We start from the raw sequence: 27,987 nt of genomic DNA, 5'->3' as shown, positions 1-27,987 counted from the left end.
AGTCTCAACAACCTCTTGATGCTGAAGAGGCAGAGAAGAGTCTCTCCAGATCAGAACACCTCAATAAACACCTGCAGAGATCCACAGGGAAGAAATCTCACTGCTGCTCTGACTGTGGGAAGAGATTCACCTCCTCAGGCATTAAAATTCATCAGAGAATCCACACAGGAGAGAGACCTTATAGCTGTACTCAATGTGGGAAGAGTTTTGTTCAATCTACATCTCTGACAGTGCACCAGAGAATACACACAGCAGAGAAATCTTATAGCTGTGGTCAATGTGGGAAAAGTTTTCATAAATCTGGCAATCTGACAGTGCACCAGAGAATACACACAGGAGAGAAACCTTATAGCTGTGGTCAATGTGGGAAGAGTTTTATTCAATCTGTCCATCTGACAGTGCACCAGAGAATACACACAGGAGAGAAACCTTATAGCTGTGTTCAATGTGGGAAGAGATACTCTGATAAAAGATATCTGATCAAACATCAGAAAATACATACATGAAGGAATTGTTTCATGATATCAATGAAATTAAATCTCACAATGTAGAATGTTTTTAACATTGTACAAGGAGTATTTTAGTGATGTCACAATGTAGAACCCTAAACGTTTGTCCCCTGTTCTATTGATTTCAACATGATATGGATATTAGCCTCAGGGGGAAAATCCAGGCTCTGAAATGGAAGAGTTACTATTTATGTGATTTAACAAAAAGTGACTAACACAAAAAGTTGTTACACTTACCATGTTGGTGACCCACTGGAATCAAAATGCAACACTTCAAAATGTAGCGAGCTGTTTTCTACAAATTGTCTTCTAACCAGGGATGTACACATTATTCCCAGATTCCGTGTGGTTTTTGAGCTGTTAGTTTTAACAGGGTGTGCAACCTCATCTCCCTCCTCTCGCACAAATGATTTTAGCGATGAGTTATGACAAATAAGTGTTGTGTTCCTTTGTTTAGCGACCCCTAAATTTAAATGCATCACTCCAAAATGTAGCTGACTGTCTTCGGCAGGTTGTCCTCTAACCAGTGAGGTAAAATATATCTCCCATTTCCATGTGTTTTTTTAGTTGTGTTAGTTTCAACATCCCGTACAACCTGATTTCACCCCTAATCGATATCAGTGATTTATTGCTACTTGTCAAAACAACAGCGTTTTTGGTGCTTGTGCTTAAAAAGTAATATGATTAATGTGGCAGATGTTTGTGTATATAGCACATGTTATGTTTAGGTTTTCAATTTATCACAAACTGTTTCTGCATATTGGTTATTGATTTGTACATGTTAAAACTGTGTTTTGACATTGGGGCTATCCCACCTAGAAAAATGTAATTGAAAATACTTTGAAAAAAGGACTATGCAACCAAATATTTATTTATGCAACCAACTGACAATTTTTGGTACAATTATATTGACATTGTTGCCCTGCTTTTAGAATATCAGGAATCATTCTCAGATGTGCCAACCCAAATGTACTAGAACATGACATTGGGGACTGGGACCCGATCCAACAACATGTCTATCTAGTGAACCCTGAAAAGGGAGAGAAGCTCTGCAGTGAGGTGGAAAGTTACTACGGATATTGCAGGAGTTTCCTCTTGAAATCAGACATGTCTGTGGTAAGGACAACTTGGTTTCTGATTGTCTCAAGGGTGGGCAGTCAAAAAGTTTTGTGTTTTCCTTTTTTGGACGACTTGGTTCCTGATTGGGGTGATGAGAGTTCTAGAAGCTAGTGAGTTTAAAAAAAAATAAGGTTGTAGAAAAATATATATTTAGAAATATGTTTTTTCTTGTTTTTAATTGTTGACAGCCAGTAGACACCATGTTTATATTGTAGGAGGTGAAGCATTGTAGTTGATTATAATGTCAAATCGAAGCTTTCTGTTGGTGGTGAGCAAACTTGTCCAACAAAAATTCTCTTATGGTGTTACTGTCTTTGTTTTTTCCATTTATGTTTTGAGTTTGGACTTTAGCCCGTTAGCCCGTCTAGCTCGTTAGCACGTCTAGCTCGTTAGCCCGTCTAGCTCGTTAGCCCGTATAGCTCGTTATCACGTCTAGCTCGTTAGCACGTCTAGCTCCGTTAGCACGTCTAGCTCGTTAGCACGTCTAGCTCGTTAGCCCGTCTAGCTCGTTAGCACGTCTAGCTCGTTAGCACGTCTAGCTCGTTAGCACGTCTAGCTCGTTAGCACGTCTAGCCCGTTAACGCGTCTAGCTCGTTAGACGCGTTAACGAGCTAGACGGGCTAACGAGCTAGACGCGTTAACGCAGCAGTTGTTTTAGGAGTCCCTAAAACAACCAGAATGACAATTTCATACTCATGTCACAACACCCATAAAGCTAGTCAGCTAGCTGGCTAATGTTAGCTAGTCAGCTAGCTGGCTAAAGTTAGCTAGTCAGCTAGTTGGTTAATGTTAGCTAGTCAGCTAGCTGGCTAATGTTAGCTAGTCGATTAGTTGGCTAAAGTTAGCTAGTCAGCTAGCTGGCTAATGTTAGCTAGTCAGCTAGCTGGCTAATGTTAGCTAGTCGGCTAGCTGGCTAAAGTTAGCTAGTCAGCTAGCTGGCTAATGTTAGCTAGTCGGCTAGCTGGCTAATGTTAGCTAGTCGGCTAGCTGGCTAATGTTAGCTAGTCGGCTAGCTGGCTAATGTTAGCTAGTCAGCTAGCTGGCTAATGTTAGCTAGTCGGCTAGCTGGCTAAAGTTAGCTAGTCAGCAAGCTGGCTAATGTTAGCTAGTCAGCTAGCTGGTTAATGTTAGCTAGTCAGCTAGCTGGATAATGTTAGCTAGTCAGCTAGTTGGTTAATGTCAGCTAGTCAGCTAGCTGGATAATGTTAGCAAGTCAGTTAGCTGGCTAATGTTAGCTAGTCAGCTAGTTGGTTAAAGTTAGCTAGTCAGCTAGTTGGTTAATGTTAGCTAGTCAGCTAGTTGGCTAATGTTAGCTAGTCAGCTAGCTGGCTAAATCGCGATTTTCATAAATGAACTTTACGATATAAAATGCATAATCGTTTGTCTCTACATTAACTAACATTCCTGTCAACTGTACATGTTTCTGCATGATTCGTTATGACGCTATAATCCCTTACATTTGCTTCCATCCTAGTATTTCTGTCGGCCATCTTTGATCCAGTTCAGTTCTGTGTAGGGGTACCCCTCTCTCCTAGTATTTCTGTCCTCCATCTTTGATCCAGTTCAGTTCTGTGTAGCGGTACCACTCTCTCCTAGTATTTCTGTCCGCCATCTTTGATCCAGTTCAGTTCTGTGTAGGGGTACCCCTCTCTCCTAGTATTTCTGTCCTCCATCTTTGATCCAGTTCAGTTCTGTGTAGGGGTACCCCTCTCTCCTAGTGTTTCTGTCCGCCATCTTTGTACCAGTTCAGTTCTGTGTAGGGGTACCCCTCTCTCCTAGTATTTCTGTCCGCCAACTTTAATCCAGATCAGTTCTGTGTAGGGGTACCCCTCTCTCCTAGTATTTCTGTCCGCCATCTTTGATCCAGTTCAGTTCTGTGTGGGGGTACCCCTCTCTCCTAGTATTTCTGTTCGCCATCTTTGATCCATTTCAGTTCTGTGTAGGGGTACCCCTCTCTCCTAGTATTTCTGTCCGCCATCTTTGATCCAGATCAGTTCTGTGTAGGGGTACCACTCTCTCCTAGTATTTCTGTATTTCTGTCCGCCATCTTTGATCCAGATCAGTTCTGTGTAGGGGTACCCCTCTCTCCTAGTATTTCTGTCTGCCATCTTTGATCCAGATCAGTTCTGTGTAGGGGTACCCCTCTCTCCTAGTATTTCTGTCCGCCATCTTTGATCCAGTTCAGTTCTGTGTAGGGGTACCCCTCTCTCCTAGTATTTCTGTCCGCCATCTTTGATCCAGTTCAGTTCTGTGTAGGGGTACCCCTCTCTCCTAGTATTTCTGTCCGCCATCTTTGATCCAGATCAGTTCTGTGTAGTGGTACCCCTCTCTCCTAGTATATCTGTCCTCCATCTTTGATCCAGTTCAGTTCTGTGTAGGGGTACCCCTCTCTCCTAGTATTTCTGTCCGCCATCTTTGCTGAAGAAAGTCTAACAGTCACTAGTGCAGCAGCAGCCTCCCCGGGTCCTAGTGCCGGCCCTGATAGGAAGTTTAAGATGCGACGTTGACGAAAAAAAGAAATCACAGAAAAAATATATTGACTGATATTGATTTATTTAGGGGGGGGCTAATGAATATTTTAGTACCAGCGATGTCCCTTATTCCTACCCTTTAACTTTTTGTCTGACAATAAAATAAACATTTTACTCAACTGCGTTACCCACTCCAGTCAGCAGATGGCGGTGTGGGAATATAAGGTAATGCTGTTGGTGTGACGTATAATCTAGTGGACGGAACTCTTCTTTAAACAGTAGCAACAGTTATTCAGCCTCCTCGGTAGCTTGCTAGACAAAATAGCCGAACCGATAAAGCTCTTTAGACGCGTTAGTGTATATTAGCCACTGTGTTTTAAACCCACTTCTGTCGTCTAGTTAGTTATCCGTTTTAATTTCATATTTACGGTGTTGTTGTTATTATTCAGCAAGCTGGCTGGTTAAGTTAGCATTAGCCTAGCTAGCTAACATCTCCGACCATGCGGTCACTGAGCTACTCTCCTCCTGCTAAAGAAGATGAGGATGTCACAGTAAAACAAGAAGTAGAGGGTGAGGCCGTTACTGTGAAAGAAGAAAAAGACGCGTTCAGAGTGAAAGAGGAGGAGGATGTTACAGTAAAACAAGAAGTAGAGGGTGAGGCCGTTACTGTGAAAGAAGAAAAAGACGCGTTCAGAGTGAAAGAGGAGGAGGATGTTACAGTAAAAGAAGAGGAGGATGCAGTTTATGGAGTGAAAGAGGAAGAGGGGGAGATGACTGTCACATCGATAAAGGAGGAAACTGGATATCTAGGCCCGGTTTCCCAAACGCATCTTAAGGCGTCCAATGGTTCTAACGGTGAACTTAGCAATAAGATGGGTTTGAGAAACCGTTCCCTGATTAACACTAGTAAGTACTGTCTTAAATACAGAGGCACAAACTCTGCAGTTGTTGAACTGATGTGTGGTGTTAAAGGGGAAATCTGCAATAGCTACATCCATATTGTGACTTTTAAATTATTTATTTATAGCCATTGATTCTTGAAGAATATAACACATGCTTCATGAGCTTAGTTCAACTGTTGTACCCCATCAGAACCACAAATAAGCTTTTTTTTACTCCAATGTTTAGAAACAATGTAAATCAACACTGTATAGCCTCAACATAGTTAAAACTATAATGTTGATATCATGGATGGTCAGTCCTTGCATCCATAGGTCTGTCTATGAATTTGAAAGTAGTTACATTTCTCCAACCCCATAATCATCTTATAACCAAAACAGTGGTGGAATGACAGATTTGTTATTGTTTGAACTGCAGATTGCTGGGTTGTGTGGGTTTTTTAAACAGTAACAAAATGGCTGCCCAGAGGCTTGGTTTGGTAAACAGCTGAGGGATGGGGGAAGGAGGAGTGTAACCACTCAAATTTATTCATCCAGGATGTCATAATGATAGTTTAACCAGGTTTCTAGGATATATAGTATATTCTAGAATTCATCCATGATGTCATAATGATAGTTTAACCAGGTTTCTAGGCTATATAGTATATTCTAGAATTCATCCATGATGTCATATTGATAGTTTAACCAGGTTTCTAGGCTATATAGTATATTCTAGAATTCATCCATGATGTCATAATGATAGTTTAACCAGGTTTCTAGGATATATAGTATATTCTAGAATTCATCCATGATGTCATAATGATAGTTTAACCAGGTTTCTAGGCTATATAGTATATTCTAGAATTCATCCATGATGTCATAATGATAGTTTAACCAGGTTTCTAGGCTATATGGTATATTCTAGAATTCATCCATGATGTCATAATGATAGTTTAACCAGGTTTCTAGGCTATATAGTATATTCTAGAATTCATCCATGATGTCATAATGATAGTTTAACCAGGTTTCTAGGCTATATAGTATATTCTAGAATTCATCCATGATGTCATAATGATAGTTTAACCAGGTTTCTAGGATATATAGTATATTCTAGAATTCATCCATGATGTCATAATGACAGTTTAACCAGGTTTCTAGGATATATAGTATATTCTAGAATTCATCCATGATGTCATAATGATAGTTTAACCAGGTTTAGATATAGTATTTAGATATAGTATAGATATAGTATATTCTATAACTGCCAGTGTAGATTTCCTGTGGAGGCAAATTATTAGAGCTGTTGATAAGTCATTGTATAATATTCAGCCAATTGTTTTTCATGCCATTACATTAAAGGCAAGACATACCTAGATTCAATTACATTCATGAATTGGTTTGAAACCTTTGTTTTAAACCCTTCTCAAAATTGGTGCCTTGCCGGATTTGTAAAAAATGGTTTTAGCTGTGGTTTGGGTTTTTGTGACATTAAATGCTAGCTTGAAAAATGGGTGTCTGATTATTTCTGGCTGGGCACTCTCCTGACATAATCTAATGTTTTGCTTTCGTTGTAAAGCCTTTTTGAAATCAGACAGTGTGGTTAGATTAACGAGAGTCTTGTCTTTAAATAGCTGTAAAATAGTCATATGTTTGAGAAATTGAAGTAATAGTATTTCAAACGTTTTAAAAATTGCGCCACAGGATTCAACTGGCTGTTACGTAGGTGGGACGAATTCGTCCCGCCTGTCCCATAGAGGTTAAAGATTAACTTCTTTTTAATCAAACCACGGTGTCAGATTTCAAAAAGGCTTTACCGTGAAAGCATACCATACGATTATCTGAGAACAGCGCCCAGCAGACAAATCATTACAAACAGTTACCAGCCAAGTAGAGTTACACAAGTCAGAAATAGCGATAAAATGAATCACTTACTTTTGATGATCTTCATATCGTTGCACTCGCAAGACTCCCATTTACTCAATAAATGTTCGTTGTGTTCGGTAAAGTCTCTCTTTATATCCAAAAACCTCAGTTTTGTTCATGCGTTTTGTTCAGTAATCCACAGGCTCAAAGGCAATCACAACAGCCAGACCAAAAATCAGAAAAGTATCAGTAAAGTTCGTAGAAACATGTCAAACGATGTTGATAATCAATCCTCAGGTTGTTTTTAGCCTAAATAATAGATAACATTTCAACCGGACAATAACGTCTTCAGTATAAAAGGTAAACAAGAAAGGCGCGCTGTCGATCTCGCGCATGAAAAATCTATGGGACACTGAATGGTCCACTCATTCAGAGTGGTCTTACACTCTCATTTTTCAGAATACAAGCCGGAAACCATTTCTAAAGACTGTTGACATCTAGTGGAAGCCATAGGAAGTGCAATTTGAGACCTAAGTCAATGGAATCTGTATAGGCAGTCAATGGAACACTACAACAACAACAAAATCCCACTTCCTGGATGGATTTTACTCAGGTCATATCAGTTCTGTTATACTCACAGACATTATTTTAACCGTTTTGGAAACTGTAGAGTGTTTTCTATCCAAATCTAAACTTACTTTGGCACGCTTTTCATCCAGAGGTGAAAATAGTGCCCCCTACCCTAGTGAGGTTAACACCCCGGCTGTCCTACAATCCAAACTAGATGCCCTCAATCTCACACAAATTATCAAGGAACCCACCAGGTACAACCCTAAATCTGTAAACATGGGCACCCTCATAGATATTATCCTGACCAACTTGCCCTCCAAATACCTCTGCTGTTTTCAATCAGGATCTCAGCGATTACTGTCTCATTACCTGCATCCGTTATGGGTTTGCGGTCAAACGACCACCCCTCATCACTGTCAAACGCTCCCTAAAACACTTCTGCAAGCAGGCCTTTCTAATCGACCTGGCCCGGGTATCCTGGAAGGATAATGACCTCATCCCGTCAGTAGGGGATGCCTGGTTGTTCTTTAATTGTAATTTCCTCACCACCTCAGATAAGCATGCCCCTTTCAAAAAATGTAGAACTAAGAACAGATATAGCCCTTGGTTCACTCCAGACCTGACTGCCCTCGACCAGCACAAAAACATAGAATAGTCTCCGCGATATGCAACTTTCAGAGAGTCAGGAACCAATACACACAGTCAGTTAGGAAAGCAAAGGCTAGCTTTTTCAAACAGAAATTTGCATCCTGTAACTCTAACTCCAAAAAGTTTTGGGACACTGTAAAGTCCATGGAGAATAAGAGCACCTCTTCCCAGCTGCCCACTGCACTGAGGCTAGGAAACACTGTCACCACCAATAACTCCACGATAATTGAGAATTTCAAGAAGCAATTCTCTACGGCTGGCCATGCTTTCCTCCTGGCTACCCCAACCCCGGCCAACAGCTCCCCGCAGCTACTTCCCCAAGCCTCCCCATCTTCTCCTTCACCCAAATCCAGATAGCTGATGTTCTGAAAGAGTTGCAAAACCTGGACCCGTACAAATCAGCTGGGCTAGACAATCTGGACCCTCTCTTTCTAAAATTATCCGCCGCCATTGTGGCAACCCCATTACTAGTCTGTTCAACCTCTCTTTAGTATCGTCCAAGATTCCTAAAGATTGGAACGCTTCCGCGGTCATCCCCCTCTTCAAAGGGGCTGACACTCTAGACCCAAACTATTACAGACCTATATCCATCCTGCCCTGCCGTTCTAAAGTCTTCGGAAGTCAAGTTAACAAACAGATCACTGACCATTTTGAATCCCACCGTACCTTCTCTGCTGTGCAATCCACTTTCCGAGGTGGTCACAGGTGCACCTCAGCCACGCTCAAGGTACTAAACGATATCATAACCGCCATCGATAAAAGACAGTACTGTGCAGCTGTCTTCATCAACCTGGCCAAGGCTTTCGACTTTGTCAATCACCGTATTCTTATTGGCAGACTCAATAGCCTTGGTTTCTCAAATGACTGACTCGCCTGGTTCACCAACTACTTCTCAGAGTTCAGTGTGTCAAATCGAAGGGCCTGTTGTCCGGACCTCTGGCAGTCTCTATGGGGGTACCACAGGGTTCAATTCTCGGACCGACTCTTTTCTCTGTTCAACGATGTTGCTCTTGCTGCGTGTGATTCCTTGATCCACCTCTACGCAGATGACACCATTCTGTATACATCTGGCCCTTTGGACACTGTTAACAATCCTCCAAACGAGCTTCAATGCCATACAACACTCCACCCGTGGCCTCCAACTGCTCTTAACTTCTTTGGGCTATGTGGGACGTTAGCGTGCCACCCGTGGCGCACCCTATCAACAGCAGGTGCATTTCAAGAGCGGCAAATTTGAAACCAAATAAATGTCAAAATTCAAGTTTTTCAAACATACAACTATCTGGCACCCTTTGAAAGATAAACATCTCCTTAATCTAACCACGTTTTCCGATTTCAAAAAGGTTTTACGGCGAAAGCATAAAGTTAGGTTATGTTAGGAGATTACAATGACAATAGCTGTGTGTATTGTATTGTCAATTCAAAGACAGGCGTCACCAAAACCATAAAATCAGCTAAAATTATGCACTAACCTTTGACAATCTCCATCAGATGACACTCCTAGGACATTATGTTAGACAATGCATGCATTTTTAGTTCTATCAAGTTCATATTTATATCTAAAAACAGTGTTTTACTATGGCTTTGATGTTCTGGAAATCGTTTCCCTCCAATACCGGCAGTCAAGTCATCACAACAAAATAATTAATTAATATTAGAAAACATTGGTAAAATATTATATTGTCATTCAAAGAATTATAGATTTACATCTCTTGAACGCAATGGACTTGCCAGATTTAAAATTAACCTTACTGGGAAATCACACTTTGCAATAATCTGAGCACTGCGCCCAGAAAAATTCACATTGCGATACAGACTAACCGCCATGTTGGAGAGATCTAAAATCGAAAATACTATGTAAATAATCCATTACCTTTGATTCTCTTCATCAGATGTCACTTCCAAAGAATCCCAGGTCCATAATGAATGTAGTTTTGTTCAAAAAAGCTCATCATTTATGTCCAAAAACCTCCGTGTTGTTAGCACATGATCTAAGCCAGCCGGACTTCACTTCACGAACGAACGGAAAAAATGTATTTACGTTCGTTCAAACATGTCAAACGTTGTATCGCATAAATCATTAGGGCCTTTTTTATCCAGAACATGAATAAAATTCAAGGCGGACCATTGGGTTCTCTTTTAAAACGTTTCGGAATGAGAGTACCCACCATCAACTCGTGCGCAAGGTGTCTAATGGGCCATCACCGTTCCAAGGCTCTTCTTCAGTCAGATCTCAGAGTAGAAGACTCAAAACACTTTGTAAAGGCTGGGGACATCTTGTGGAAGCAATAGGAAGTGCCAAAATATTCCTCAGCCCCTTTGTTTTTCAATAGTATAGGCTTAAAGTCAATTCAACACATCAGGTATCCACTTCCTGTCAGAATCTGTCTCAGGGTTTTGCCTGCCAAATGAGTTCTGTTATACACAGACACCATTCAAACAGTTTTAGAAACTTTAGGGTGTTTTCTATCCATATATAATAAGTATATACATATTGTAGTTACTGGGTAGGATTAGTAACCAGATTAAATCGGGTACATTTTTTTATCCAGCCGTGAAAATACTGCCCCCTATACCCTAACAGGTTAAACGCTAGTAAAACTAAATGTATGCTCTTCAACCGATCACTACCCGCCCGTCCAGCATCGCTTCTCTGGACGTTTCTGACTTAGAATATGTGGACAACAAAAAATACCTAGGTGTCTGGCTAGACTGCAAACTCTCCTTCCAGACTAATATTAAGCATCTCCAATCCAAAATTAAATCTAGAATCGGCTTCCTATTTCGCAAACAAAGCCTCTTTCACTCACGCTGCCAAACATACTCTCGTAAAACTGACTATCCTACCGATCCTTGACTTCGGCGATGTCATTTTCAAAATAGCCTCCAACACTCGACTCAGCAAACTGGATGCAGTCTATCACAGTTCCATCCGTTTTGTCACCAAAGCCCCATATACCACCCACCACTGTGACCTGTATGCTCTCATCGGCTGGCCCTCGCTACATATTCGTCGCCAAACCCACTGGCTCCAGGTCATCTATAAGTCTTTGCTAGGCCGCCTTCACTCACTGGTCACCATAGCAACACCCACCCATAGCACGCGCTCCAGGAGGTATATCTCACTGGTCATCCCCAAAGCCAATACCTACTTTGGCTGCATTTCCTTCCAGTTCTCTACTGCCAATCACTGGAATGATTTGCAAAAATCAAGTTGGAGACTTATATCTCCCTCACTAACTTTAAGCATCAGCTATCTGAGCAGCTTACCGATCGCTGCAGCTGTACACAGCCCATCTGTAAACTTAACTTTATTGACAACACCCAAATGGATACTGTCATTAACACGGTTCTTCAATAATTACACATAATTCATAATACTGTAGCAAACATTATATTAAGCAGGACATTCAAATGAGCCTTACAATTATAATCCAAAGTAGTGTGAAATGCACTCATAACCAACCTGGAAATGGAGGTTACTCCCCTGAGTTTCCCCATTCACATTCAGAATACATTGTGCAAAAACTAAAATCTTTGCTCACCATTTTTGCTCCAGGCAGATATAGTACATCCATAACTTTCGGTTTCCTCATTAGCAGGGAGGAGTTTCTGCAATCAAATTGCCCTCGTGCCGCAATTTTAGCAAACACAGAAAGGGGCCTATATTGGAGACCAAAAGTCGTCTGGCACACTGCTTAGGATTTCAACAACATGAATATCTTATTTATAGCCTACAATCATCGATGTTACTACTAATGTGAAAAGAAGTCATTTTAAGACAATTGTCAAATAATTTTAACATTCATTACAGACGTCAATTGTTGTACAAGATCATGGCTACGCTGTTGGCATCACCTTTTACAGTGGATTACCGCTGTTGTGGGCCTTTAATCATCTGTCTGACTTTGTTGTTCACACAGGAGAGATACTTACCTATCGTGGATCCTCTGGGGAGCCTCAACAACCTCGTGATGCTGAAGAGGCAGAGGAGAGTCTCTCCAGATCAGAACACCTCAATAAACACCTGCAGAGATCCACAGTGAAGAGAACTCACTGCTGCTCTGACTGTGGGAAGAGATTCACCTCTCCAGCAGGCATTAAAATTCATCAGAGAACGCACACAGGAGAGAAACCTTATATCTGTGGTCAATGTGGGAAGAGTTTTAGTCAATCTAGCTATCTGACAATGCACCAGAGAACGCACACAGGAGAGAAACCTTATAGCTGTGGTCAATGTGGGAGGAGTTTTACTCAGTCAGGCAGCCTGATATCACACCAGAGAACACACACAGGAGATAAATCTTATAGCTGTGATCAATGTGGGAAGAGTTTTACTACATCTAGCTCTCTGACTCAACACCAGAGAATACACACAGGAGAGAAATCTTATAGCTGTGGTCACTGTGGGAAGAGTTTTGCTGCATCTGGCTCTCTGACTCTACACCAAAGAATACACACAGGAGAGAAACCTTATAGCTGTGGTCAATGTGGGAAGAGTTTTACTATGTCAAGCAACCTGATATCACACCAGAGAATACACACAGGAGAGAAACCTTATAGCTGTGATCAATGTGGGAACAGTTTTACTCAGCTAAGCAACCTGATATCACACCAGAGAACACACACAGGAGAGAAACCTTATAGCTGTGTTCAATGTGGGATGAGTTTTGGTCGATCTGACCATCTGGTATCACACCAGAGAACACACACAGGAGAGAAACCTTATAGCCTTATAGCTGTGAACATTCTCCGATAAGACATCTGATCAAACACCAGAAAATACATGAAGGGGTTGTTACATGATATCAATGATATGTCACAATGTAGAATGTTTTAACATTGTAGTAGGAATATTTTAATAGTGTCACAATGTAGAACCCTAAACGTTTGCCCCCTGTTCTATTGATTTCAGCATGAAATGGATATCAGCCTCATGGAAAAATACAAGCTCTGAATTGAAAGAGTACTATTTATGAGATTTAACAAAAAAGAGTTGTGTTACACACGTTGGTGACGCACTTGAATCAAAATGTATCTAGCTGTTTTCTATAAATTGTCCTCTAACCAGTGATGTACACATTATTCCCAGATTCCGTGTGGTTTTTGAGCTGTTAGTTTTAACAGGACGTGCAACCTCATCTCCCTCCTCTCGCACAAATGATTTTAGCATGATATCGAAGAGTTATGACATAAGTGTTGCGTTCCTTTGTTTAGCGACCCCTAAATTTAAATGCATCACTCCGAAATGTAGCTGACTGACTTCCGTAGGTTGTCCTCTAACCAGTGAGGTAAAATATATCTCCATTTCCATGTGTTTTTTGTTTTGTTGTGTTAGTTTGAAGAGCAGATTCAACCTGGTTTCCCCCCTAATCTATATAAGATTTGTGTTTTGCGTTTAGCCAGTGCTTTGCCATGGATCTTTATTTATTTTGACTGCATGTTTTTCTGTATTGGAGATGAATTTTGTTTGTGCTCGTTCCAAGGAGACGAGAGTTCTAGAAGCTAGTGAGTTTTAGGATTCTATAGAAAGAAAAATGAGAAAAACAATCCTATTGTATATTATTATTTAGAAATACGTGTTTTTTTCTTGTTTTTAATTGTTGACATCCAGTGATTATATTGTAGAAGGTGAAGCATTGTAGTTGATTAAAATGTGAAATGGAAGTTGTTTTCTGTTGGTGGTGAGCAAACTTTTCCAACAAAAATATAGGATATATTTGTTGTCTTAAAGGGGGAAGGTGTTTCAGGCATTGGTTTTTCCATTTATGTTTTGAGGTTGGACTTTAGCACATCTAGCTCGTTAGCACGTCTAGCTCGTTAGCACGTCTAGCCCTTTAGCTCGTCTAGCTCGTTAGCACGTCTAGCCCTTTAGCTCGTCTAGCTCGTTAGCACGTCTAGCTCGTTAGCACGTCTAGCTCGTTAGCCCGTCCAGCTCGTTAGCCCGTCTAGCTCGTTAGCACGTCTAGCTCGTTAGCACGTAGGACGCACTGATTGGTGTCACCTCGTTAGTCAGTATGTGTTACACCTGTGCTGGCTTGTCCATCTCGTTAGTGGGAAGGTGTTTCACCTGAGCTGGTCCAGGTTCTATTTAAGAGTGTCTGGCCCAGTGCTCCAGTTGTCTTGATACATGTGGAGAGTCAACACCTTTAGTTGTTCTACCTTTTTGGTTTACTTCCTGTCTTTAAGTTTGGTGTGGGTTTTTCTTTTGTTTTCCTCTTCTTGGGCAGATTTAGTGGGTCTCATGGTGGGTGTCTTTTAGGTCCCAGTTGTTGTTACTAGTCAACTTCCAGTGGACACCCCCATAGTGTCTTTCAGAGCCCCTCCTAAAACCCCACCTGTTTAGTTGTGGTTGTTGTCAGTGACTCTTTGTTAGTTCCTCTTCTGTTTGAGCAACATTTTAGATTTTTCTTGCTGGGGAACGTAACAACAAACAATGTAGTAAAACAAGTTTATATTTTGGGTTGGATGTTGCATCCAATTGTTAATATTTTAATCAATGGCATTTCTTTAGGGTGCTCATTAGTCTTTCAGTTGTTAATCTTGTTTTTTATCCTCTGTTTGTTGTGTACTAAATATTTCTGTTTGTTTTCATAGTTTTTTTCCCCCTGTGAAACCATTGTGTTGCATCCATGTCTGAAATGTGCTGTATAAATAAAGCTTGATTTGATTTAAACATATTGTAAAACAAATGAATCCAATGACTGACCAATCAAGACTATTTCCAAACCAATGAACAAATATGTGTAAAAGCAACACATTTCTTGGTCCATCTTAATATGAAAAACAGTATCAATCCCACTTTTCCAGCCTGCTGAAGGCGTGGTGGAGTGGTAAACACCACCCCCGGCTCTACCAGGGGCTTGAGGTGGTCTCCCACAGCTCTGCTTATGTCATGTTCTGTGGCCTTGCTGTTCCATTTCTTGACTGCAACACAGAAATAAACACATTTAGTCATATTATATAAAACACTCAGGGCCGGTTTCACAGACAAGGCTTAAGCTTAGTCCCAGACTAAAATGCTTGTTTGAGCTGTCTTAAGTCTGTGCAAGTCGCTTTGAGTTATGTTAAAATAGTGGTAGATTTAGCCTGTTCTGGACTAATCAAAGCCGATTGCAAGAGGGAGGATTAGAGCTACTCCAGGACTAAATGGAAGATTAAATGAATCTTTCAAAGAGGCAGGTTTAACTTCTGCTTAGTGCTGTTTGTGAGGGAGCCTGGACTATGTGGAATGTCTAAATGAAGACCAACATGCACTACAGAGGCCAGACCAGTACTTGTGGATAGGAGGAATCCATGACATTACATTACCTTGAGACCGCTTTCTTATGTACAAAGAAAATGCATTGGAGATAATATCTCTGCTTGAGCCTAGACTTTCCTCTCTGTCTCAAAGAGGAAGGCCTTCACCCAATTCTCTCCAAGTTCTGATCACTGAGGTTTTTGGCATCTGGAATATTTCATTGTGAAACTGGTGATTTGTGTCAGTGCCAGTGAAGCAACTGTGTGTTTAATAGTTGACAAAGTCTGCAGGAGTCTTTACATCTAGTTTCCTGATGCTGCTGGCCAAGCCAACTATAAAGTCTGCAGGAGGAGTCTTTACATCTAGTTTCCTGATGCTGCTGGCCAAGCCAACTATAAAGTCTGCAGGAGGAGTCTTTACATCTAGTTTCCTGATGCTGCTGGCCAAGCCAACTATAAAGTCTGCAGGAGGAGTCTTTACATCTAGTTTCCTGATGCTGCTGGCCAAGCCAACTATAAAGTCTGCAGGAGGAGTCTTTACATCTAGTTTCCTGATGCTGCTGGTCAAGCCAACTATAAAGTTATCTGTAAAATTCGGTTTACTCATTGCAGATAATTGTAGCAGCAGTTTCTGTAGTGTAGTGGTTATCACGTTCGCTTAACACGCGAAAGGTCCTCGGTTCGAAACCGGGTGGAAACAGTGCTCTTTGACACGTCCAGTAAGGTACTGTACTTTTAACAGAGAAAAGTTATTTTCATAAATTCTGTATTTTGGAAGTTTGAATACGTGCCATGAATATCAGTAAAATTCGGTTTACTCATTGTAGCTCAATGTAGCAGCAGTTTCTGTAGTGTAGTGGTAATCACGTTCGCTTAACACGCGAAAGGTCCTCGGTTCGAAACCGGGCGGAAACAGTGCTCTTTGACACGTGCAGTAGGCACTATACGTTTAACAGAGAATAGTTATTTTCATAAATTCTGTATTTTGGAAATTCGAATACGTGCCATGAATATCTGTAAAATTCAGTTTACTCCTTGTAGCTAAATGTAGCAGCAGTTTCTGTAGTGTAGTGGTTATCACTTTTGCTTTACATGCGAAAGGTTCCTGGTTCGAAACCAGGCGGAAACAACGCTAATTGACACATTCAAGAAGTATCATAGTGATAACAGAGAAATTCATTAATGACTTATTTTGGAAATTCGAATACCTGCCATGAATATCTTTAAAATTCGGTTTACTCCTTGTAGCTAATTGAAGCAGCAGTTTCTGTAGTCTAGTGGTTATCACGTTCGCTTTACATGCGAAATGTCCTCGGTTCGAAACTGGGTGGAAACAGTGCTCTTTAACACGTGCAGTAGGTACTATACTTTTAACAGAGAATAGTTGTTTTCATAAATGCCTAATTTTGGAAATTTGAACGCGTGCCATGAATATCTGTAAAATTCGGTTTACTCCTTGCAGATAATTGTAGCAGCAGTGTCTGTAGTGTAGTGGTTATCACGTTTGCTTCACACTTGAAAAGTCCCTGGTTCGAAACCCGGTGCAAACAACGCTAATTGACACATTCAAGAAGTATCATAGTGGTAACAGAGAACTTCATTAATGACTTATTTTGGAAATTCGAATACGTGCCATGAATATCGGTAAAATTCGGTTTACTCCTTGCAGCTAATTGTAGCAGCAGTTTCTGTAGTCTAGTGGTTATCAGGTTTGCTTAACACGCAAAGGTCCTCGGTTCGAAACCGGTTGGAAACAGTGCTCTTTGACATGTGCAGTAGGTACTGTACTTTTAACAGAGAAAAGTTATTTTCTTATATTCTGTATTTTGGAAATTATAATACGTGCCATGAATATCTGTAAAATTCGGTTTACTCATTGCAGATAATTGTAGCAGCAGTTTCTGTAGTGTAGTGGTTATCATGTTTGCTTCACACGCGAAAGGTCCTTGGTTCGAAACCGTGCGGAAACGACGCTCATTGACACATTCAAGAAGTACTATAACGGTAACAGAGAATTTCATTAATGCCTTATTTTGGAAATTCGAATACGTGCCATGAATATCTGTAAAATTCGGTTTACTCCTTGTAGCAAAATGTAGCAGCAGTTTCTGTAGTGTAGTGGTTATCACGTTAGCTTAACCCGCGAAAGGTCCTCGGTTCGAAACCGGGTGGAAACAGTGTTCTTTGACACGTCTAGTAAGGTACTGTACTTTTAACAGAGAAAAGTTATTTTCATAAATTCTGTATTTTGGAAGTTCGAATACGTGCCATGAATATCAGTAAAATTCGGTTTACTCCTTGTAGCTCAATGTAGCAGCAGTTTCTGTAGTGTAGTGGTTATCATGTTTGCTTCACACGCGAAAGGTCCTCGGTTCGAAACCGGGCGGAAACAGTGCTCTTTGACACGTGCAGTAGGCACTATACGTTTAACAGAGAATAGTTATTTTCATAAATTCTGTATTTTGGAAATTCCAATACGTGCCATGAATATCTGTAAAATTCGGTTTACTCCTTGTAGCTAAATGTAGCAGCAGTTTCTGTAGTGTAGTGGTTATCACGTTCACTTTACATGCGAAAGGTCCCTGGTTCGAAACCAGGCGGAAACAACGCTCATTGACACATTCAAGAAGTACTATAACGGTAACAGAGAATTTCATGAATGCCTTATTTTGGAAATTCGAATACGTGCCATGAATATCTGTAAAATTCGGTTTACTCCTTGTAGCAAAATGTAGCAGCAGTTTCTGTAGTGTAGTGGTTATCACGTTAGCTTAACCCGCGAAAGGTCCTCGGTTCGAAACCGGGCGGAAACAGTGCTCTTTGACACGTGCAGTAGGCACTATACGTTTAACAGAGAATAGTTATTTTCATAAATTCTGTATTTTGGAAATTCGAATACGTGCCATGAATATCTGTAAAATTCGGTTTACTCCTTGTAGCTAAATGTAGCAGCCGTTTCTGTAGTGTAGTGGTTATCACTTTTGCTTCACACGCGAAAGGTCCCTGGTTCGAAACCAGGCAGAAACAACGCTAATTGACATATTCAAGAAGTATCATAGTGATAACAGAGAAATTCATTAATGACTTTTTTGGAAATTCGAATACGTGCCATGAATATCGGTAAAATTCGGTTTACTCCTTGCAGCTAATTGTAGCAGCAGTTTCTGTAGTGTAGTGGTTGTCACATTTGCTTCACACGCGAAAGGTCCCTGGTTCGAAACCGGGCGGAAACAACGCTCATTGACACATTCAAGAAGTACTATTGTGGTAACAGAGAATTTCATTACTGCTGTATTTTGGAAATTCGAATTCGTGCCATGAATATCTGTAAAATTCGGTTTACTCCTTGCAGAAAAAGCAAGCAGCAGTTTCTGTAGTGTAGTGGTTATCACGTTCGCTTCACACGCGAAAGGTCCTCGGTTCGAAACTGTGTGGAAACAGTGCTATTTGACATGTGCAGTAGGTACTGTACTTTTAACAGAGAATAGTTATTTTCATAAATGCCTAATTTTGGAAATTCGAATACATGCCATGAATATCTGTAAAATTCGGTTTACTCCTTTCAGATAATTGTAGCAGCAGTTTCTGTAGTGTAGTGGTTATCACGTTTGCATCACACGTGAAAAGTCCCTGGTTCGAAACGTTGCGGAAACAACGCTAATTGACACATTCAAGAAGTATCATAGTGATAACAGAGAAATTCATTAATGACTTATTTTGGAAATTCGAATACGTGCCATGAATATCGGTAAAATTCGGTTTACTCCTTGCAGCTACTTGTAGCAGCAGTTTCTGTAGTCTAGTGGTTATCACGTTTGCTTAACACGCAAAGGTCCTCGGTTCGAAACCGGGTGGAAACAGTGCTCTTTGACATATGCAGTAGGTACTGTACTTTTAACAGAGAAAAGTTATTTTCATATATTCTGTATTTTGGAAATTTGAATACGTGCCATGAATATCTGTAAAATTCGGTTTACTCATTGCAGATAATTGTAGCAGCAGTTTCTGTAGTGTAGTGGTTATCATGTTTGATTCACACACGAAAGGTCCCTGGTTCGAAAGCGGGCGGAAACAACGCTCATTGATACATTGAAGAAGTACTATAGCGGTAACAGAGAAATTCATTACTGCTGTATTTTGGAAATTCGAATACGTGCCATGAATATCTGTAAAATTCGGTTTACTCCTTGCAAAAAAATCAAGTAGCAGTTTCTGTAGTGTAGTGGTTATCACGTTCGCTTCACACGCCCCTTTTTGGAGTTTCAGGAAGTGGAAGAGAAGCAGGTGTCTGAGTGCTTGAGAGAGAATATCGTTGTTTTTGGAGGTCTATTTGCTTTATAAGTTTGAAAGTTTGTGAGTGACTGTAGTGAAGTTTCTGTGAAACTTTTTTGCTATTGTCCCCCATCAGCGTGAGCTGTTTGGGGGATATTGCTTAAAATAACCGGACAGACAACATGGCTTCGACATCAAGAATACAAACGACGACGAGAAAGGACAACAGTGAAATCAGAATGTTAAACGAAGAACTGAAAAAAAGAACATATGAGAAGGAACTGACGGTGAACGTGGAAATAAGTGGAGAAGGGAAAATAACAACGATGGAATTGCTGAGAGGAATAAAGGAAGTTTGCGGAGCAATACTGGGATGTCGAATGAAAGACGGAAATAAGTATGAAATAACAATGTCTCATGTAAATGGAAAAGAAAGACTAATAGACGGGCTAAAGATAAAGAACTGTCAAATCATGGCTAAAGAATTAGGGAACGATGAGCTGGTGGTGTCCTTTTTGAACTTGCCCGCATACATTACGGATGAGGAGATAGAAGAGAAACTAAAAGGCTGGAATGTGAAGGCGACCACGCCAATCAAGAGGAGGATGTGGCCAGGAACGGACATTGTAGATGGGACGAGATTTTGCAAGGTAAAGTTTACAGACAATGTGCAATCCTTGCCATATTCTACTAAATTTAACACTGTCGAGGGATTTGAATATTTTCGTGTTATCCACGACAATCAAGTGAAGGTATGTAGATTATGTATTCAGCCGGGGCACATACTAAAGTTATGTCCGGAATTCACATGCCACAAATGTAGTGAACAAGGGCATTATGCCAGAGAATGTCGGAACATAGGAAATGTGTGCAAAATGTGTGACAGACCCAAAGTTAGATGTAGCTGTAATAAGGGAGAAGATCACTTACTTTTGCAAACAATGGACCTCACGTCTGAGGAAGGGGAGGGGAGTGTGCCGATGGAGAGAGAGGATGAGAGTGACATGGAGAGTGTGACTCCAGAGACAATGGCAGATAAGCTTGAAGAGCCTGTAATGTCTTATGGCAAAGCACGAGACGGGGTTTTAGTCTCTGCTGCTGACAAGGTGGAACAGCAGCACATGATGGGTGAAATACATACACAGGTGGAGATGGTGCAAGGTGCTTCTCAGGTGCCTGAGCCAGCTTTAAGCCTGTGTGAGAATTACACCAAAGAGTGGGTTGGGTCCACTGAAGTCACGGGCACTGTTAAAGCGCACTTTTCAAAAGGCTTCACAGCCGCTCCCCCCAAAAATCCAAATAAAGAGACGGATGATGAAATAGATGGTGAAGATCTTCAGTTGTTTGTAAAAAATAAGAGGTCATTGTCGAAAACCAGGGAGATGATGGGATTTGGAAAAAAGAAAAAGTAGGATTTGAAAGGACTTGTTTGACTCTGATTATACTTCTGCAAACATTAATAATGATTACAGTCGCATCCCTAAACGGTAACAGTTTGAGAAACATGAGAAAATTTGAGCAGGTATTAGTGTCTGTTAAGGCAGACATGTTGTGTTTTCAAGAGACCAATTGGACAGAATCCAAAATGCAGGAGATTAAGAGTAAATGGTCTGATTTAATTTTTTGTAGTCATGGAGGAGATAAAACATGTGGTGTGGCTATTTTGATAAAAAATGATGTGGTGCAGAATGTAAAACAAATATATGCTGACAATGATGGTAGACTTATTGTAATTGAATTTGAAGTTCAAAATGTAGTTTTTCGTTTAATTAATGTTTATGCTTCAAATATTGAATCTGAAAGGAGAGAAATGTTTCACAAATTAAAAACACTGTGCTCAGAAAACTGTATACTGATAGGAGATTTTAATGTGAGGTGTAGTAGAATGGATGCCTCTAGTTGTGCTAAATTCAGATATGACTCTTCTAGAAATGCATTATGGAAACTTATGAATGAGGAGAATCTAGTAGATATATGGAGGGCTGAAAATCCAAACAGAAGAGTATTCTCTAGAAGGCAGGTGGTTCTAAAGGAATTAAAACAAAGCAGAATTGATTTATGTCTAGCAAAACAAGAATTGGTGCAGAATGTTAAGAAGGTGTCATATACCTTTACAGCATATAGTGATCATGCAGTAATGTCATTTGAAATGGGTTTTGGTGTGGAGAGGAGAGGGGGAGGTGTATGGTGTTTAAATGCCAGTCTGTTAAAGGAGGAAGGATATAGAAATGAAATTGTTGAATGTATTAATGATGAAATGTCTAATGTACTGTTAAAAGAGAATGTGTGTTTATGGTGGGAGGAAGTGAAAGTAAAAGTAAAAAATAGGAGTATTAGGTACGCAAAAAATCATAACCGGTTAGATAAGCAGAAAGAAATAATGTTTAGGAATAGGATGTTGCATGAACTTGAAAAGGCTGATACGGATCCAGACTATGATGTTGTGAATTATTTGAAAATCCATGCAGAGCTGGGTAGTTATGAAAAAAAGAAATGTTTGGGTGCTATTGTTAGGAGCAGGGCACAGTACGCTTTGGAGGGAGAGAAATGTACATCCTTTTTTTTGGGTCTGGAAAAAAGAAAACAAACTAAGAGTTACATTGTAGAGTTGGAAGATGAAAGAGGTGTAAAGGTAAACGATTTTGTCTGGATCTTAGAGACAGTTGAAAACTTTTACAGAAATCTTTACAAAAAGAATGATGTAGATAAAGTGTGTGTTGTAAAAGTGTTGGATACAATTAGTGCCAAAGTATCGCAGGCAGAGAGAATGATGTGTGATGAAGAGATTTCGATTATGGAAATCAAGGAAGCAATTGTTAGCACGCAAGGTAATAAAAGTCCGGGTTTGGACGGTTTAACAAATGAGTTCTATAAAGTCTTTGTAGATATTTTGGCACCCATTTTAGTGAGGGTGTTTCATTATATGGAAGAGAATAAGGAAATCCCTGAGTCTATGTCAACTGGAATGTTAACGATCTTATTCAAAAATAGGGGCAGTAGATTAAAGTTAGAAAATTATAGGCCTATTAGCCTTCTAAATTCGGACTATAAGATACTGACTAAAGTGTTAGCGAATAGGATGAAAAAGGTGATTGGGAGTATTATTGAATCAACACAAGCCTACGGCATACCTGGAAGAGATATTGCAGATGTAATTTGTACAATTAGGGATGTTGTTAATCAAATGAAAAATGAAGGTGGTATAGTTTTAAGTTTGGATTTTAACAAAGCTTTTGATAGAGTGGAGCACAGCTTTTTATTACAAACTATGGAGAGGTTTGGGTTTGGGCCAAAGTTTGTATCTTGGATCAACCTGTTGTATAGTGGGGCTAAAAGTTGTGTGAAATGTAACGGAGTGTTAACAGATACTTTCCCTGTGGAGAGGTCAGTAAGGCAGGGCTGTCCTTTGTCAGCTCTGCTGTACAGTGTTTCTACAGAACCGTTAGCTACATTGATAAATAGTAATAAAGAAGTAAGGGGTGTTGGAATCCCAGGTGGCGGTGTCAGTGTTGTACATCAGTACGCTGATGACACTACTTGTACTGTGAAGGATATAGAAAGTATTGGAAGCATTATGGAAATCATAGATATATATGGCAAGGCATCGGGTGCTAAAGTTAATATAGAGAAGACTGAAATAATGTTTGTTGGGGATATCAATGTAAAAGGGTGTGAGATTCCATTCAAGAGCGCAAAGGATTTTATTAAAGTGCTGGGAGTAAACATTGGTGTAAAGGAGAAAGAGGCAAAAGATATAACTTGGACTGGGATCCTTAATAAAGTCAAGCTAACGTTGAATTTCTGGAAAAATAGAAAACTTAAGTTACAAGGGAAAGTAATTGTTGCAAATGCTTTGGTATTATCCAAATTTGTGTATGTTTTGGGAGTCCTGGACATGCCGGAGTGGGTCCTAAATGAATTGAATAATGTGGTGTCAAATTTTATATGGGATGGTAAAGGAGTGAGAATAGCTCAGAAAACATTGATTGCTGACTATGTGGATGGAGGTTTAAAACTTGTAGATTTAGATGTCAAAAGAAAAGCTATTAGGATAAAAACAGTAAAGAAATATTTGTATGACAGTGAAGATTATGGCTGGAAACACTTCTTTAAAGTCTACTTAGAGGAGAGTGGTGGTTGTGAGGATAATGGTTTATTGATGGGGCTTAAAAGGGCAATGTTTGAAAAGGTACCAGATTTTTATAAAGAGGTGCTAAATGCATGGGCAGAGTTGTTGCCTAATGTATATTATGAATGTGGACATATTGACCTGATTATGAATCAACCTATATTTCTGAATGAGAAAATCAAGAACAAAGAAAAAGTTTTGTATAATAAAGTATTTATGAGTGCAGGTCTACGGCAAATAAAAGATTATACATATGAGGTAATTCCAGGGTTTTTACCTGGGGAAGCTATTTTTGACATAATCAATGAATGGGATGAAGAGGTGGGAAGGGGAACAGTGAATAATATGTATAACAAGATAAAGAATAGTATACCAAGAGAATGGGTTGATTTAATAAATAGTGAAGTTGAAAGAGAAGATTTATTTGTATTTCCTAATTTGTTCATTGGTAGCAGTAAGAAGAAAGTACATTTATCTAGTATACCAGTGAAAAGATTGTATAGAATAATGGTAGGAAAAGTGTGTAGAAGGCCGGCTGCTGAGAAATTTTGGAAAGTAGTTTTTCCGGAATTAGATGAAAAAAATATATGGGAAAATTTAAATGTAAAATATAATAGTAAGGAGTGTGAAAATAATGATTTCAAATTAAGACATAATAGAATATTTACAAAGGTGGTGTTAAAGCAAATTAATGGTGAGATAGAAAGGGAATGCGATGTATGTGGACGTTTCCCGGAAACTCTAATGCATTTGTTTATAGAATGTGAGGATTTAAAATATTTTTTTTGTAAAGTTAAGGAAATGTTATGTAGAAACTGGGGGGGAGATTTCGTGAAAAAGTATGCGTGGGAGGAACTTTTGTTATTTGGAGTGTCTGGTAAATGTGAGGGTGTTAATGTGTGTTTGTTGAATATGGTTTTGAGTTTTGTGAGGTATGCTATTTTTTGTAGGAGGAATTATGTTTCTTTTGACAGAAAGAGGGTTCTGGTGTGGAGTATCTTTATAGCACTGTTCAGTAAACACATAGATATGTTGTTTAATTATGGGATGGAACATTTTGATGAATCTTTTGTTGAAGGGAGTGGGTTAATTTCACGAGAGGAGAGTGGAGGTATCACTTATAATTTTTGAAAGCACTGTTTTGATATTTACTTTGTTTTTCATTGGGTCCCTTGAATTTGATAGGGGGTGAATTGTTCACCAGCTTCTGTTAGTCTAGTGTCTTCTGTATTGTTCTCTGTGGATTGTACTGTAAACAGTAGATTGTACTGTAAATATTGTAAACAAACATTTTTGATAATAAAAAAAAAAAAAAAAAATCACGTTCGCTTAACACGCGAAAGGTTCTCGGTTCGAAACCGGGTGGAAACAGTGCTCTTTGACACGTGCAGTAGGCACTATACTTTTAACAGAAAATAGTTATTTTCATAAATTCTGTATTTTGGAAATTCGAAAACGTGCCATGGATATGTGTAAAATTCGGTTTACTCCTGTTGATGATCAGTTACTTGAGAAGGAGACCAAGTCAAGACGCCGGACAGGGTGGATTCAATTATCGTAAGGCAGCTTTATTAAGATACAAAGATATTTGGCATAGCGTGCACGGACTCGTTCTGTCACCTCTTAAGGAGACAGCAGAAAAGAGCCCCGAGAACATGTTGTGTTTACATTTTATACAGTGTAACAATAATGAAATGACGTAGGTTGAGTCTGGTAGATTCGCTCTCCTGACTGGTCGATGAGTGTTGAGGGCGGTCCCGTCCCCGACTGATGTCGACTTCTCATTGGCTCTTGACAGTGTTCTTTGTTCTTGAAACCCAGCCCTCAGGGATGTGTGTGTGTGTGTGTGTGTCACGAGTCTACTCAGCCTACACTGCTTCTAGCTTATCTTCATGTGTGTACCCGAGAGTCAGACACCCAAGGACAGTGCCTGTTTTTATGCTACAGTTAAGACAGTTTCTGCTACCAGCCCCTCCCGTACACCTGTCCTTGAGCGGCCCCACAACCAGGCATTGTGTGTGTGTGTGGGTGGTTAGGATTAACTGTTCTGCAAGATGTTATCTTGGTATAATGATTGTGTAAGGTTACTGGCAGTGTTTAGGCAATATCGCATTAGTATCAAGAGACATAAAGAATATATTTATTACAAATCCCCCTCTTCACATCTCCAAAGAGACGTGACCACCAAACAAGTTTAAAAGTAAATTTGCAGAAGCAAATTTTTAGTCCCCCTCTTCACGTCTAAAAGACGTGACAACTTCCGGCTACACCTAAAATGTGCTGGGTACCAGTCACCCAGGAACTTAAAACCTTCACACCCGGAAGAATAACATTACACGAACAGATTACACAAGGTTGGAGTAAAACACAAATTTGTCAAAGACAAATTTTGTGAGTCCCCCTCTTCACGTCTCACAAGAGACGTGTTGATGATCAGTTACTTGAGAAGGAGACCAAGTCAAGACGCTGGACCGGGTGGATTCAATTATAGTAAGGCAGCTTTATTAAGAGACAAAGATATTTGGCAAAACGTGCACGGGCTCGTTCTTTCAGTTCTTAGGGAACTAGCGGAAGCAAGCCCCGTAAACATATTGTGCATCTGTTTTATACAACATGATTGTAATGTAATGACGTATGTTGAGTCTTGTAGATTCGTCCTCCTGACTGGTCGATGAGTGGAGTGACGATCTGGTCTCGGGTCGGTATCGACTCCCCATTGGTCCATGAGTGTGTTCTTTGTTCCGCTGACCCAGCCCTCTGGGATGGGTTTGTGTGTGTGTGTGTGTACTTTGTGCTGAGTCCTTGTCTGTGTATCGCTGTAGTCACAAGATATTATTACGAAACTGGACGTTGACCCCTGTGATCAGGTCATTTCCTATTTTATCAGTGCTGTGTAAGGTCTAATTCGGCCAATCTGTTTCTAGGTGTGCGTGTATAGCTAGTATCAGTTCAACACAGAATGTGTCTTTTGTATCAGCAGATAAGTGTTGCGCAATAGACCAGTTTATGAAATATATTTCTTACAAATCCCTCTCTTCACGTCTCCTAAGAGATGTGACAATTACGGAGGATCGTCTTGGATCCAAACTGGATCTATATCAGCAGTGTCAAGCAGTGGGTACATTAGGGCCGCATCCGCATGGTTAGGGGAGATCGCAGTAGTAATTAATCTATTGACCAACGTGCGTGCACAAGGAATACAACAGCAACCGCATAGCACTAGGATAGCAACAAAGACAGAAATAGAAACCAGGATGGAAGACACCAGAGTTTTATATTTACCAAAGGCATCCATCCAGGCATAGAGGAGGAGTCCCACATAGAGGTATCAACCCCAGAGTGCCGCTTCATTTTACCGTTAAGGGTCCGAAGGCCCTCAACGGCAAGGGAGAAGCTTCCATCCGGTGCCGTATTGTTGGGAATGAAAGTGCAACATTTTTCCCCAAAGATTGAGCAAACACTACCCTTTTCAGCCAACAACATGTCAACAGCTATGCGGTTCTGGTAAGCCATAAGGGAAGTTGCAGACAACTGACTATGTATTGCCTCGAAACCCTGTTGAGTGAGATTACCCAATTTCTGGACATTATAATGGATATAGTTAATTCGATCGATATTTTTGTTAATGGTGCACCACCAGCATATAGAGGATTCGAAGCCGGCAGCCACTTGATCTACTAACTTGTATTCATCGGGAACCCCCCTAGGGACACCTATGGCGTCAATATAGGTGGGGTCCCCCGAGGAGCTGCCGAGGGAACGTTTAGCTCGGGTTTGGCCCCCCTCGTTCTCCATGCTGGTCAACAGGTCCTGAAGTTCAACCGGGTAAATTGAAATAGGGAGAAGAAGAGAAGCAAGGGCACAAAGTCCGGTGGCGTTTCCGGGAAACCCATCGTACAGGTGGGTTCCGCCGCACCACCACCACACGTCCGCCCTGGATACAGGTTTAAAAGCCATGTTAGGATTATAAGTAAGATTACACCAAGCTAAGGGCACCCCACCGTAATCAGGTGGGCCTCGGGACATATTTACACACATAAATTTGGCTTTTGCAACCGTTGAAGAAAACAAGGGGCTGCGTGTAGATGCCTTTACTAATGGGAAGACTTTATCCCAACTAGAGCAGTTTGGATGTGGGTTATCATGCTTCATTACCGGAAGTACACACGCCGCAGGGATAACCACCGGCACAATACGAAGGAGTGGCCGTGGCCCCATACATACCACACAGCTCCGGTTGGTTGTTTTCCCGGCTTCCTCAGCCAACTGCAGCCAATTATTACCGA

The 27,987-nt window shown here is 40.4% G+C and overlaps 1 protein-coding gene and 5 non-coding genes across 6 annotated transcripts; all 6 read left to right on the top strand.

The window, feature by feature from the left end:
• Nucleotides 1-146: 146 nt before the first annotated feature.
• Nucleotides 147-12,817, top strand: LOC115186513 (zinc finger protein 2 homolog; the record flags this gene model as incomplete). Its single annotated transcript, XM_029746134.1, has 2 exons — nt 147-440; nt 12,275-12,817. Coding segments are annotated over 2 exons (837 nt in total), but the record flags the coding sequence as incomplete, so codon positions are not given.
• Nucleotides 12,818-15,927: 3,110 nt separating this feature from the next.
• Nucleotides 15,928-16,000, top strand: trnav-aac (transfer RNA valine (anticodon AAC)). Its single transcript has one exon. It is a non-coding gene; the product is annotated as a tRNA-Val (tRNA).
• A 142-nt stretch (nt 16,001-16,142) lies between these two features.
• Nucleotides 16,143-16,215, top strand: trnav-aac (transfer RNA valine (anticodon AAC)). Its single transcript has one exon. It is a non-coding gene; the product is annotated as a tRNA-Val (tRNA).
• Nucleotides 16,216-16,356: 141 nt separating this feature from the next.
• On the top strand, nt 16,357-16,429 carry trnav-uac (transfer RNA valine (anticodon UAC)). Its single transcript has one exon. It is a non-coding gene; the product is annotated as a tRNA-Val (tRNA).
• A 1,404-nt stretch (nt 16,430-17,833) lies between these two features.
• On the top strand, nt 17,834-17,906 carry trnav-uac (transfer RNA valine (anticodon UAC)). Its single transcript has one exon. It is a non-coding gene; the product is annotated as a tRNA-Val (tRNA).
• A 348-nt stretch (nt 17,907-18,254) lies between these two features.
• trnav-cac (transfer RNA valine (anticodon CAC)) lies at nt 18,255-18,327 on the top strand. Its single transcript has one exon. It is a non-coding gene; the product is annotated as a tRNA-Val (tRNA).
• Nucleotides 18,328-27,987: the final 9,660 nt, after the last annotated feature.

This window comes from Salmo trutta, unplaced genomic scaffold (genome assembly GCF_901001165.1).
Source record: "Salmo trutta unplaced genomic scaffold, fSalTru1.1, whole genome shotgun sequence".
Classification (NCBI taxonomy): Eukaryota; Metazoa; Chordata; class Actinopteri; order Salmoniformes; family Salmonidae; genus Salmo; species Salmo trutta.
Note: the sequence above shows the minus strand (reverse complement) of the source record. Positions and strands in the feature narration are given on the sequence as shown.